This window comes from Ambystoma mexicanum, chromosome 5q, assembly GCF_040938575.1.
Source record: "Ambystoma mexicanum isolate Mex_15411 chromosome 5q, UKY_AmexF1_1, whole genome shotgun sequence".
Classification (NCBI taxonomy): Eukaryota; Metazoa; Chordata; class Amphibia; order Caudata; family Ambystomatidae; genus Ambystoma; species Ambystoma mexicanum.
The window spans coordinates 587,212,685-587,227,543 of record NC_090933.1 but is presented as its reverse complement, the minus strand read 5'-3'; the positions used below and the strand labels follow the sequence as shown (position 1 = coordinate 587,227,543).

At 43.9% G+C, this 14,859-nt stretch overlaps 1 protein-coding gene across 1 annotated transcript in view; it reads right to left on the bottom strand.

Moving 5' to 3' along the window:
* The window catches only part of RP1 (RP1 axonemal microtubule associated), an 809,829-nt gene that overhangs the window by 339,146 nt on the left and 455,824 nt on the right, over nt 1-14,859 (bottom strand). Inside the window, exon 7 of the mRNA XM_069621057.1 lies at nt 11,818-11,969. Within this exon, the coding sequence (XP_069477158.1) occupies nt 11,818-11,969 (152 nt within the window). The remainder of the gene's footprint in view (nt 1-11,817; nt 11,970-14,859) is intronic.

Here is a 14,859-nt window from a genome sequence, read left to right as displayed (position 1 = left end):
CATGCTTGTGTCCTATCATTGCACTGACATCAGCCCGCGTCATGCTAGTCACTATGCCTTTATTAATGTTCCTGACCGCGTCATGCCAGTCACTATGCCTTTTTGATGTTGCTGACCGTGTCACGCTAGTCACTTTCTAGTTTCACTTACCAATCTGTGTCACTTAGTTGTAACTGCGTCCCCTATGTGCTGTACCATCTTTGGATACTGGAATTGGAAGGATGCTAAACTTAGCAATACTTCTTTGCACTATGGCTGCTGCCAAGTTTGTGAACTCTAGAAGCCAAGAACACACTGCTCAGTCGCTAATAACTATCGTAGACCCTAGCCTGCCAACCCCAACAAATATTGCGCCCACAAATCCATCCATATACTACAGGGCCCTAGAGACAGTACCTTACGCCTTTCTACCATGTGCCACGTCCAATAGAAATGACAGACTCTGTGCTAGATTAACTAAATTATATGTACCTCTGAGAAGATCCCTTCCGGCCACTAACCTCAAAACTAACCACAAGCCTAGCCTGAGACCCAGCCACTTAAAGCCGTCTCCACCACTGTCCATTTCGAATATGAATACCCATCAGCTCAATAACTATAAGCTTAAGTCTTGCAACAAGAACTCTGACAAACCTATCCCAGTCAACAAAGCATCTGAGCCCCCCCCCCTCAAAGGAGCGTTTCTCAATGCAAGATCGCTTGTCGCCCATGCTTCCCACATTGCGACCTATCACTGAAGGCAACTTGGATTTCCTCACAATTACAGAAACATGGCTCCATAATGCAGCAGGACCCGCACTTATCCTGATGGCTACACTATAGTTAGACAAGACCGAGACAACACCCGAGGTGGCGGTATTGCCATTATTTCTAAAACTAGTCTTGGCCTTAGACTAGCCCCTACCCATCTGTCACAATCATGTGAAGTTCTCACGGCCAAATTTCAGATAAATAACTCACAATCTCTCACTATTCACCTAATATATAGATTGCCTGGCCCTCTTGGTACCTTTGAGGAAGATCTGCATAACATAATCATGAATAACCTTAAACCTACCTCGCAACTACTCCTACTAGGAGACTTTAACTTAGGTTTTAATGACCAAATGGATAAAAATGCAACAGATATAGTCAACACAATCAACGCACTAGGCCTTTCCCAAAAAGTCAACAAACCGACCCACCTAAAAGGGAGGATACTGGACTGGATAGTGGACTTTAACTGCTCAGTTACTATCTCTTCCATACTGCCGTTATCCTGGACAGACCACTTTCTGGTGTCCGCCCACCTATCTACTATAAGACCCACTCCACTGGTTCATCCTTTAGCACCACCATGCTCAACTAGAAGTAAAAAAAGTATCGCTGTAGAGAAAGTTGTCCCTGCCATCCTGCCCACCCTCAATGCACTGCCAGAAGATCTTGATCCTAGCACCCTAGTTCAGGAATTTAACAATATTATGCTCGCCACACTGGACAAAATTGCCCCTGTCAAACTCAGACCTAGCAAACCAATAGCCCATTTAAACAAATGGTTCACACCACAACTTAAAGACCCTCACATCTTAAAGAATAAAAACGAAACTAATTGGAGACTTTGCCCCTCTAGTGAGAATAAACTTAAATTAACTTCACTCTCTTCACATTACAAGAAAGAAATCTGCCGGGAAGATAATTCCCACGATGAACGTAATGCTAACTCTAATTCTAGTATGAAAGAACTCTTTTCCATACTCAAAGAACTAGAGTCCCTAATTGCTATACCCGATGTTTGCACTAAGGACAAATCCTGGTGTTCAGACATCCAACATGCCCTAGCTAATAAAATGAACATGCTCCAGAATAAAATTCAACAAAAAAAAGAAGTACTGAACCTACAGCACTCGCCCAATACCCTTCTGCCTAATGTCTCACCACCGGCACACAATACTACCTTCCATTTTTCTAAAATGTCTATCTTGGAGGTAAAAAAAATTATCCTGTCACTGAAGCTTTCGAACTGTAAAGGTGATATCTGCCCAGCACAACTAATAAAAGATGCTGCCAGAGAACTATCACCATTCACCACCAAACTGATAAATGCCTCATTTGCCACAGGCACCATCCCTGCTAACCTCAAACAATCATGGGTGCTCCCCCTCCTCAAGAAACAGACATTAGATCCTCTTATTCCCACTAATTACCGGCCCATTACCACAGGCCCATTTCTACTCAAAATATTTGATAAAGCTGCCTATATCCAAATTCAAAAACACCTTGAACTGCACAAACTCCTAGGTAATAGACAATCTGGTTTCCGTCCACTAAATGGAACAGAGACAGCCTTAATCGACCTAAAGTCCCAAATAGATGAGCAGAGAGACAAGGGTAGGACAGTACTACTGCTCCCACTTGATCTCTCTGCCGCATTTGATCTGGTCAATCACAAGGTCCTATGCCGACACTTTGATTCTGCGGCCCACTTCTCCATGGGAGCCATCAAATGGATTGAGTCCTTCCTGAGTGAGAGAACTATGAGAGTCTTCTCCCCCTCACCAACTGCTGACCCAACACCCATCCTATGCGGTGTTCCCCAATGTTCATGTGTCTCGCCAACCCTTCACAATATCTTCACTAAGCCACTGTTTGACGATCTGGACCATCTGGGTATCAACTACACTAATTATGCAGATGATACTCAGATTCTCCTCCCGCTTTCTGGGGATCACAGTACAGACACGGGGATTAGTGAACAAAGTATACCTTATCAGCCAAGCATGGATGGCCACTCATGGCTTGTGCTTGAACGATGATAAGACCGAGCTAATAATTCTAGGCTCACAGGCCAACATTAAAAAACTAGGCCAAGAATTTTCCTCATTTAATATTGGCGGTAATATCATCAAAGTCTCTAAGGAGGTAAAAACTCTGGGATTCTATTTGGACTCCACATTGTCCTTTGATAAACAGGTCAAATCCTTTGCCTCCTCCACAGCTTACACCTGCAAGTTACTCAGATCTGGTAAGCCATTCCTCTCTGACAATAGCTGCCTGATCTTGGCCACAGCCCTAATACTCTCCAGAATTGACTACTATAATGCCCTATACAGTGGTGCCAATAAATCTACCATCAAAAAGCTACAAACACTACAAAACAATGCCCTAAGAGCAGCCCTAAGCATGAATAAACAAAAAAAACACATCTCCTCCTTGAGACGCCAGCACAAATGGTTATCCACATCCAATAAAATACAATTAAAAACGCTTCCCTTGACCTACAAAGCCCTCAATAACGCAGCCCCCAGCTACCTTATAAATAAACTCCAGAGAAGAACTTCTCTCAGACCTACCTAAACGGGGAATGTTAACTGTCTGACCATACCTAAAAATAAGCTCACCACTATTGGTGGTAACAGCTTTACTGTAAAGGCAGCTAAATTCTGGAACTCACTGCCTCAAGATCTGAGAGCTGACCAACCCTACTTACACTTCAGAAAAAATGTAATAAAATACATCATCACTGCTGACTCCTAGTCCCCCAGTACCCGTTGTGGACCTACCCACATCTGAAGAGACCTTCTTCAGTTTCTCACCTTGCATTAATAGTGCATTACTGTGTTAACATCTGAAGACCATGTGTAATCTAGTCTACCTGTGAGCCTAAGTGATATACAAAGGGCTTCAGTGCTTATTGTTTATTTTTGTAATTACATAGGCCATTTTTAGTCTTTGCCCCTATTTTGTACATTGTGTATATCTTGTAAGCATGTAAATATTGTATCCTGTGCACATTTCGCAACTTTGTAAGCTTTGCAACTCCATACTGCTGCGCCCTTTTACTTACGAGTCTGGTGCACATAACAAATGATTAAACAAACAAACAAACTTGTGTGACCAAGTCAGTTTGATCTAGATCAATGTTCAAAAGGGCTTTAGATTCTTGATTAAGTTGTTGAAAGTCAATATTCTCCTCTTCAGTAGTTACATTTTTAGAGTCAGATTTTGGTGACTTCAAGAACTCATTTTTAATTATTTTTTTTTTATTTGCATTTGCAGTTTTTACTAGTAAAACCCTACGTTTTTCTGCCATAACCATCAATCTTTTTTGCTTCCTAGTCAAAGCTGGTTTCATAGTCAACTCCTCAGCCATGTTCTCTGTGGCCAGCACATCTAGGCCATGATTTTTCTGTAGTTCGTCATCCAGATCTATTAGATTGGTGAGAGCTGAGGTGCTATCTGTCTGATAGTCTAAAATAGCACATCCTTCCTGAGGTAGTGATTTCATCTTACCCCATGAAATTCGATGTTTAGCAATTTCTCCCTGCAAAATCAGTTGTATCGCTGCAGCGTTTGCTGCAACCATCTGGGTTAGATTCTTCTTTAGCTGGCTCAATTCACTCTCACCTTTATGATTATTTGTGGCAACTAATTCAGCAAAAGGTTTAACCATAGAGCCAGCCATTCTAGGATCAGCTAGTGTTTGTGTATCTCTATCAATCATAACTAAACTTGCCTTTCTTTTCCCAACCGATAAAGACGCAACTGCATCGCAGGTGAATAAAAGCCCTTCGATCCTATTAACTTTTGCTAAGACCTCCATTAGCAATCCATTTACAACCACAATTTGGGTCTGGGTCTGTTCATGCCCCTTGTCTAGCAAATTTAGAATCCTCGTTAATACATGAAAATCTGATCCTAGAGCCGAGGTCTCCCGCAAATTACGTTCAACCTCAACATATAATTCAGAGGGCCTTGGCTCCAGGATAGGTAGGAACATGGCAATCTCAGGTTCAGATAATCTACGTGCACCAAAGGAATTGATACTACCCAGGACTTCTGAAGGTGAACTAGATTCTAGATTCTGGCAATCCTGCATAGTATCACCAGGTTTAGGATAACTGTCAATCTCTGAATGTAAACCACCATGCCCTTGTTTTTCAGGCAAGTCTGTCGATTTAGTGAACACATGCAGGTCCTCGGTACAATATCTACTCTGTTTAACAAGAGTTGAAGGGCCCATAGAAAAACGCATTCGCTTTTCTAAAAGGGCCTCAATGGCCGGTGCAATTATTGAAACGTCAGAAATTCTAGGCTTTGTGGTGGTAATGCCCATTTTAGATAGTAATTCCCCATACTTAGGTACATCCGGGCAATCAATCATAACAGTATTGGATTTATCTTGATTCATATCCTTCAGATTGAAATTCTGCAGTACAGTTGCACTGCCAAATTTAACATTGACGTCAACAGGCAGTGTACAATGAATTTCGTCACTACTATTAACCTCATCATATTGCAATTTTTGTAGAGTAACCCACATTGCTTTTCAACACGAATTGACGTACCGGCTCCTTTAGAAAATTCCATTTCATTAATGTCTAGCACACTTACACAGGCCGCATCAATGGATCTTCCGACCACTACGAAGCCCGTTCACCATTTTGTCAAAAGAAAACACTACAATGAAATGCTTCAAAAATCTAGACCACAGTTGCAGTGAAAATAGACAATGCCCTCTACTATAATTAACGGAGCAGTGTGATAGATATAAATTCCTCAAGATTATGTTTGCCAAAGCAATATAAGGATCAAACTATAACCACAAATAGGACCTACGTATGTACGTAAGCAATGGCTTTACGTTAAACAATATTAACAGTATTATCAATAGAATACCTGGCCCAACCCAGCCCGCGCCCTGTCGAACAGTCCAACAGTCACCGTGCACTTCCAATGTACTTCCTGGATGCACGCACTGGATGCACGTGCACCAGGATTAAGTAACGGATTGGGCCTCTGTCCGGGGGTGGGGCTCACAGGCAGCTGACACGGGTCTGATGACGTGTGTTACTATCAAGGAAAAAGAGAAGTTTGTTCAGCACGTAAACAGCAGTACAGCAGTACTAACTGACAAAGTAGATAGAGACAGAGTAAAGTCCAACAATTACTTGGGGCGCAGACCGTACACCACGTTTCACGGCACACCAAGCTTCCTCGTGCAGACTCCCTCAAAGGTCCTCACGGCAGTTGTAAAGCAGGAGAAAACAGCAAAGGACACAAACGACTGAGCAGCATGGGCAGTCCAACAGTCACAGTGCACTTCCAATGCACTTCCTGGATGCGCGCGCTAGATGCGCGTGCACCAAGATTAAGTAACGGATTGGGCCTCTGTCAGGGGGCAGGGGCTCGCAGGCAGCTGACACGGGTCTGATGACGTGGGTTACTATCAAGGAAAAAGAGAAGTTTGTTCAGCACATAAACAGCAGTACAGCAGTACTAACTGGCACAGCAGACAGAGTAAAGTCCAACAATTACTTGGAGCGCGGACCGTACACAACGTTTCACGGCACACCAAGCTTCCTCATGCAGACTGCCTCAAAGGTCCTGACGGCAGTTGTAAAGCAGGAGAAAACAGAAAAGGACACAAACGACTGAGCCGCACGGGCAGTCCAACAGTCACAGTGCACTTCCAATGCACTTCCTGGATGCGCGCGCTGGATGCGCTTGCACCAGGATTAAGTAACGGATTTGGCCTCTGTCCGCAGGAGGGGGCTCACAGGCAGCTGACACGGGTCTGATGACGTGGGTTATTGGAGCGCAGACCCTACACCGCGTTTCACGGCACACCAAGCTTCCTCGTGCAGATTGCCTCAAAGGTCCTCACGACAGTTGTAAAGCAGGAGAAAACAGCAAAGGATACAAAGGACGGAGCAGCACGGGCAGTCCAACAGTCACAGTGAACTTCCAATGCACTTCCTGGATGCGCAAAGAGGGATTATAACTGCCTCAATCGTGATTTCTGAGAGTGACCCTGTTTCGAACGCTTCATTGTAAACTCTCGTCAGGACTGGTGCCAAGCTGTCTGCATATACTTTATAGTATTCGCCTGGCAGTCCATCCATGCCCAGTGCCTTACCCGAGGGAAGTGTTCTTATTATGGCCATCACCTCTTCTGCTGTTAAGAGATCCTCTAACATGTGCACTTGTTGCCCATCTAGGTGTGGTAAGGTTATGAGGTCTAATGCTTCCTGCAGTTCCCCTTTCTTTCTGCATGAGAGTCCTTGTACAGTTCTCTGTAGTAGTCGTAAAACGCCTTGTTCGCCTCTACCTGTGTATTGTTCATTTTACCCTCCGCATTTTGGATCAAGTGTATTGGTGTTTTCCTGTTATCTATACAAGCAAGCCAGCAGCTTGCTAGGTGTATCCCCTTGCGCGTGAATTCTTTCTAGGTCTTGTGCATAGCTGAATTTGCCCAATCTGTCCCATTGGGCCAGGCACCCGTGTCTCAATTTTATTTCTTGAATCAAATGGTCTCGGCAGTACTGTTCTTTCTCTCGCCCTCTGCTAGTTCTTCTTCTCTTTTGTGGCATTCTGAGGTGATGGCCTTGTGAGGCCCTCCTGCTTTGGCTATCATTTCTCCACTGGTCACTACTTTATATGTTTCCCATATCGTACCCACTCTTTTAACACTACCTTCATTAATTTTGAAGAACTCAGTCATATGTTTTCTCACGTATCTTTTAAATGCTGTACCTCGGAGTAACTCACTTCTGAATCTCCAAGTTGGTATTGGTGGTCTTGGAGCTGTTATCAACCACTTTAGTATTAGCGGGGCATGATCTGATAACACTCTTGCTTTATATTCAGCATCCTAAAATTCCTCCTCTGTGAACAAGTAGTGTAGTCTTGTGTGCGCTTCATGTGGGTGGAGTGGTAAGAGTAAAAGGAATTGTTGGGGCCACCCAAATGAGGACTCCCCCTTGTGTAAACCAAGTATGTGGATCCCACAAGTAAGCCTCCCCATTTTTGGGCAGTTTTGTATTGTCTGGATTTATTAAGATTTGCCTCTTCAAATAGGGCGATTCCTATTTTCTGCCTGTGCAAGTATGTGATTACTCTCTGCCTCTTTCCATAGTTGTTAAGACCACAGATGTTCTGGGTCATTACCTTAATGCTCCCTGCCATCATATAAGTGTTTGTGTGGGCTTTTTGGATGATTCAAGGACACTACTTTCACTTCTCAAGATTGTGGCTGAATGTGGGTTAGGACTTCAGAATGCTCTATCAGGCTTTCCCCCTTCCCGTAAACAACTCTCAACCCCACCTTACTCAACCGACCCTTCCCCAACTTTAACTGTCCAGCCATGTGCTGCATTCTCAGAAGTCTCTGCTTCTGCTCCTTACCTACCTAGTCACCAGACCAGGCGTTTGGTGCCCAACGGGTGGGTACTTAGTACTGTGCCCAAATAAAAATGTATGGGGTAGTAGGAACTCTCCCCTGTCCGTGTCACTCCTACCAAGCAGCATGTGTCTTCTTTTCCGCCTCCTGCTTCTTGTCATTTTCTCAAATGGCAACCGTCATATGTGATCTCGGGTTCAGTTTAGCTTAGCCATTTTATTCTCCGGCATGTGAGATTTGCCTCACTTCGATTCCAGCCATTTGTTACTTGCTTTTCATTGTTCTGAGGGCTTGTTCTTGCTTTCAGCACTTGTGGTGTTCAGGCTTACTCCGTCGTTGGGATTTTCACGCTGTCCATCCATTCTTGCGCCTCCGTTGGGCTGTCGAAAAACAGGGTTCGACCATTATGTAGTATCTTCAATTTGGCCAGATAAGTTAGCATGTATTTCAGTCCTGCTTTCCTCAGTCTCTCCTTCGTGGCTATAAATCAGGCTCTTCTTTTCTGTACTGAAGATATAGTTAGGGTATATTTCCAGTTTAGCTTAGGCTATTTGTATAGTGCCTCCTGTCCTGGAGAATGACAAGATCTTCCCCCTATTCTTGTAAATTTTGCCTATGATATTGTTTGTTTGTTTGTTTGTTTGTTTGTTTGTTTATTTATTTGGTAATGTGCACCAAAACCTTAGGTAGCCGGGCGCAAACCGTACAAGAAGTCTTATAGCTTGGTTACATAGCATAAACAGGTGCATACAGTTAAGTACAACGGGTGCATAAATACATATAATACAGAGCGTAGCCTTGGAGGGCCAAGGTCCAAGGAGACATTGACATACAAAATTGTATATACATATTCGTCTACTGTACAGTATGAATCATCAGGTGCGGGGGTCAGGTGCAAGCCAGGAGAGGTAGGAATAAGGTGAATCAGGTTAAATGTCATTAGTGCGCAACCATTTAAGTACCTTATGTCTAAATGTAGGGAAGGGTTGTTCTAGTCTGAGGTCAAGTGGTAGCTTATTCCAACATTGCCCAGCTTTGACAGGGAAGCTAGTTTCTCCGGCAGTTGAACGTTTAAACCTGGGAATCTCCAGCATAGATGTATTAGCAGATCTAGTAGGGTGGGCTGCTGTACTCCTGGTGATTTTTTCCGCTAAGTAAGGAGGTGCTAGGTTGTTCAGGCATTTGGAAGTTAGAGAAGCTGTTTGAAGGAGGATTCTGTCCGTTATTTTCAGCCAGTTAACCTCTTTCCTGAATTTGGTGATGTGCTCTCTATAGGGGACATCCAACGCTGCTCTCAGGGCGTTATTCTGTAATCTCTGAATTTGATCTGTGATGTATTTGTTGGCTCCTGAGTACAGGACATTGCAATAATCTAGTCTTGACATAATAAGGGCATTGGCTAGAGTGATACGGCTAGCATTAGAAAGATATGGTCTAGATGCTCGGATTAGTTTGCAGGTATAGGTTGTGGTGGAGCCCAGGGAGTTGACTTGCATTTTGAGTGTGAGTGAGGAGTCCACGTAGAATCCTAAGGTTTTAACCACAGACATCACCTTGATAGTATTGTTATCAATGTTGAAGGATGTGTAGTTTGGGCCTAGCTTTTTGATGTTAGTTTCCAAACCTAGGATTAGTAACTCTGTTTTATCATTGTTCAGGCAGAGGCCATGTGATACCATCCATGCCTGAATGATGGAGTAAATGAGGTTCACCAAGGCTGAGTCAGCCTCAAAGTTGCCCAAAAGGGGTATGAGGATCTGGGTGTCATCTGCCTAGGGGGATCTCCCGGTGGCGGAATCTTGACTAAGGATTGAGGTTCACGCTCAATTGTGAATCCCTGTGTGAGATTCCCCAGTCCTAGTTCTTGTACCAGTAGGATTTCTACATAATTAGTTGGGTCAGACCCCTCTATGCCCTCAGGTAGCCCCAGGATTCTAAGGTTGTTCCTTCGCACGTGTCCTCTGCATCTTCTGCTCTTTCTGCAAGCAGTTTTACCCTTTGTTGTGGTATATTGACATCTGTCATCATCTGTGCCACTTCTTTAGTATTTTCTCTCACTTTACCTTCCAGCTTACCCCGTGCGTTCAGCCAAGAGCCCTCACACCTTGCCTTAGTAGTCCCACATCAATCCTTACTGGATCAATCCTTGCTTCTAAAGTTGTTTGCAGTGCTGCTATGGCAGCTAGTATTTGTTGGTTTCCATTGTCCATCTTGTCCTCCTTGCCTTCAGCTGACCCTGCCTCTTTCTCTCCTTTGGGGCTATCTTGGCCTGTTGTGAACACTTCCATAGTGGTCTGTTTGTATTTGGCTTTTTTTCCTTTTGTTGCCATCAATGGTGCAAGATTTTCCCTGCTTCAGTTTGTTGGTTTATTTTTGCTTGGTCTCTGTTGTGTGCTGTCTGTACAGCCTTGGGCTTTTTCCTGCTCTGTTTCTCTCCCTCGTTTCTCCTCTCGTTAGTTTGGGTGGTTCCTCTCTCTCTCTCCCCTGGTCTTCTTTGCCGTGGGACTGTACTTGTGTCAAATGTGTGCCAGTTTTAGCTGCAGGTCTCTAGGCCACTGCTCTCTCTTCTGGCCTCCTTTATAACAGGTAGTTTGTATTTCTAATCCCTGGCTCTTGGCCCCTTTGTGCTCTAGACCCTTTTTATATCCTGTTCATCTGCTTCTAATAGTGTGGGTCTGTGCATTTGCTTACTGTCCCTCCTCATGTACTGAGGCTATCTTGCAGCGTGCCTGTTCCATTTTTGTTTATGTCCACATTACGTTGTATGCCCTCTTTATCCCTTGGGACTTTTTTTCATATTAATCTATGGATCTGGGGTCCCTCCTTGTAGTAGCATTCTGTCTGTGTCTATGCTCGCTTGTTTCCAGAGAAGCTGTGCCCCTCCTTCCACTTCTCCGCTCCTTACCTCTGGAGTCCCGGAGTTGTGATCACGATCAGGGGCTTGCGGTGTCACTCGCCTTTCTCTTCTCACCTCCTCCTCCTCTGAGCTGCCTGGCTCGTGTAGGCTAAGTCCTGCTGCACGCCAACGTTGGGCCCCTCCCAGCTTCCTCCTTGCAGCCCACTTGATCCTGATGTCGCAACTGCTTGCTGCTCCTCTCGCAGGTCCACCGGATGCCTCTGCTTTCACTGGGGTGTAAAACTCGCTGCTGTTGTATCCCAAACTTTTCGTTCTGCGCGGTGCCAGATGCACTTGTTCTCCCCAGCCCGTACCTCATAGATCCCAGCAGAGTGCAGCCACTTATGTCAAAGCTGTTTCTCACGCTTTTTGCTACCAATTATGATTTCAGCACACCGTTTGTACCTCATCTTTACAGGATCGGGCAGGAGCTTCAGAGAGGAACATCCACTTCACATGGCGGTTAGCCACACACCATACATTATGTTGCAGTGTTATCCCATTTCTATGGGAATCAAACTATAAAATGCCATTCACAGTAAATTATTTTCAAAATGTTCATGGGTACAAAAAACTCAATAAGTCACATAATCCTCACACCCTCACTTCCCCATACAGGGGTAGGTTGCCATCTCTCTGTCCTGCCGTGGAAGGATATTTACATCCTGCTGATAATGACATATACACTATAATTTAATTAAAATTCAAAGCAATGTTTAGTTTTCCCCACAGATACTAAAGCAAACAATCACTCCTTACTTACTTGTCCTTTCAAAAAAGGTTTTGCTTTCTTTGATTTAAGCAACTGCCTGGAGCCCGTATCTCCATGTTCGCCATCGATAGATATGTATACGTTTGCTTCTGTTCCCGCATTCCACAGTTCTCCTGTTACTACGTGAACTTCATACATTGTAACTGTGTAGGAAACAAATACAATGTTAGGTTATTCTGGTCACATCCCAAACACTATTTAAACAGTTCTAGCTTTGTCAAATGAGAAATTATATCGTGCCTCCTATCGCAATAAATATATGTATATTGGCCTACGCCAAGCTGCTTATAAGTCGCTTGCGAAGAAATCCGTGTTGCAAGGTCCTGACCTTAAAATCAATGTAAATCGCCATTTTAGGTCAATCAGCCATTTTAGGTTCGCTTTGTAAAGTCACCCTGTGAGTTAAAATGGTGGACGATGCCATTCTGAAATACAACATGGCTGTCTTGACCTCTGTATGTAGCTAATAATTAACTTGCCTGCAGGCCACTTGTTGAGGTAGTCAACTGAGACCTTGTCCTTCGTTGACCTGTGTGTAAAGGATTACTCATGCAATGAAACTAATCCACGAGCATATGTTAAGAACAATGTATTCAAATACTGAACGTAGAACACTTGTTTAACTACATTGTATTAATGTTTGAGAAGACCTGCATGGGAAATCCCAGAATACACAGTTGCCGTATAGGCTTGTTGATATATGTATTAAAAGCAAACCAGTTACATTTGGATGTGCGAAATTCGGCATGAACCCTAGATCGGTGATGTATTAGCGGAATATTAACCCGAAGTAGGGCTGGACATTGTGCTCACAAAGAGTATAAAAGACCTGCATTCTAATGTACAGCATCTCTCACTGAACACACTGAACCACGCTGGAGTTCGTTGTGTTGCACTGAGGGCCGATAGCTATCTGATTTTGCTCTGTTCTTCGTAACTGGATTCAGTATAAAATAAAGTACTTTGTATGTTCCTTTGTAACCAGTGTTTGGTGTATTTCCTTTTGGGGTACTCAGCCTCGAAATTTTGATTTTGTTTTTCACAGCTTGACTTGTGTAACAATGAACAAATACAAGTGAGTAACAAGAGGGTGTTTACTCAGGCTGGCATCCTCCTTCTACTGGCTGCAATCCATCCCAGCAAGTGGCATTGATGCACATCTCCCACCTGATCGAACAGTACAATAGCAATAGACATTGCTTATGAAATAAAGAACTGACGTACAACTGCATTTAATATGTTGTCCACTATGGCTGCTTTGGGCTTGGCAGTGACAGCATTTACCATATGATGCAAATTCACCACCTCACGATTTGGCATTGTTTTAACATGGATTCTAAACCCATGATCTCATCATTATTAGTTTTTATCAAAATACATCATCTTTGAAACACCTGACAACCTCAGAAATGAAGACAAATCTGGAAAAATGACTTTAATGCTGGTGAGGCATAGGCCTGGAAGAGGGTAAGCAACAACATTGGTATAATCCCAAAGAGGGTGATGAAGGAAGGATAGTGTCCCTTTTTTGTGTAAATATATCTGCTGATACTTGAGTGTTATATACAGTGTGTAAAACCACTTAGCCAATCCGAGAAAGATAAGCATCTCAAAAGAGATGGACAGTAGAGGTTTGTCCACCCATATACATGCGTACAAGTGCCTTAAATCCACACAGACATTCTTCCACGATGGTCTGGCTTGCTTATGCATGGTTACAATGGAAGACAGCCACTCTGACATTTCTATCACTCAATATCGCTCTTTAATTGCTCGTTCAAATCATCTGTAGCAGGAATAGTCCTAATGTTGTGTTCTTTTGCAGTACTGTCAGATTTCATGGTATTCAATGAACAGTCAGTAGGTTTTCATTCCACCCACTGAGTGCAGCGATTACACAGACTACATTTTGAAGGTAGTAAGTTTGGTTGACTCTGTTTGGTCAATGTAGATGCACTGCCACATTTCCACAGTTAAGCTTTCTTATAGGTCCAATGACTACTTACATCCCTTAAAAGGAAATGGGGAGATTATGGCGGGCAGAGTGCAGAAAATTCTTACCTCAGTGTGAGACTGCATTGAAATGAACCGTAAAATCTAAACTGTATGTGGAATGGTAAACATGTCTTCTGCCATGAGTGTGGGGGTCAGTGTTAGGGAGAATTCTCTGTTTAGGCTGAATGTCCTAACCTAGTGAGTCCCCCAGCAGCTTTACAGGATTTCTGGAGTTTGTTTTTCTCATCCTGCTAAGAGTGAGACTCTTTTTCTCCCACTCTTGGACATGAATGTGGTTGATTTCTTTGAATGTCAATGTGTTCTATGGGCTATGGGGTCTTTTACTCCATAGGGCCTCATGTGTTTGTCTATCTGTGTTACACCGCACCCTCCGTGCTGTAACACTGGGGTGTCCTAGAGGATCCCCACCATAGACTCCATACCCTGGGACTGACTACTGTCTCCCAGGGCATGTAAAGTCACCATTGGCTTTACTAGACCTAAATTTACTAACAGAACTAGTACAAACCATCCTATTGTGGACGTACTGGTAGGGGTAATTCGATTACCCCTGGGTCTGTTGTTCGAGGGGGCACTGTCCCGTCCCCCTCGTCGAGTTTTGGCTGGTGGCAGTGGATACTACTTTTTATATTCGACAGCGAATATATTCTTATGGGATTCTTCCCATTGTTGGAGGCTAATACTTTTTCACATTAGTCTCTAACATACCGCCGGTTTATTTGTCTTAAATAAATCCACCGGTTGGTATTTTCTGCCAGAACTCGGTTTTTAAAATGGCGTATGTGTTCGCCTCTGTAACTCCGAACCAAAGGTTGGGCCCTTTGTTCCACTTTTGGCGGGCTTCTGCACAGAGGCCCTCCAGAGTGGTGACATTCTGTCTGGGTACCATAGGGGGTGTGGGAGGGCGTTTAGGCACCCTGGACTGAGTTGCCTTGCCAACTCAAGTCGCACTCTGGTGTGATTGGCCCGAGTGGTGAGCCGCCCCGCTCACCACTTACCATGTTTGATTGACAGCTA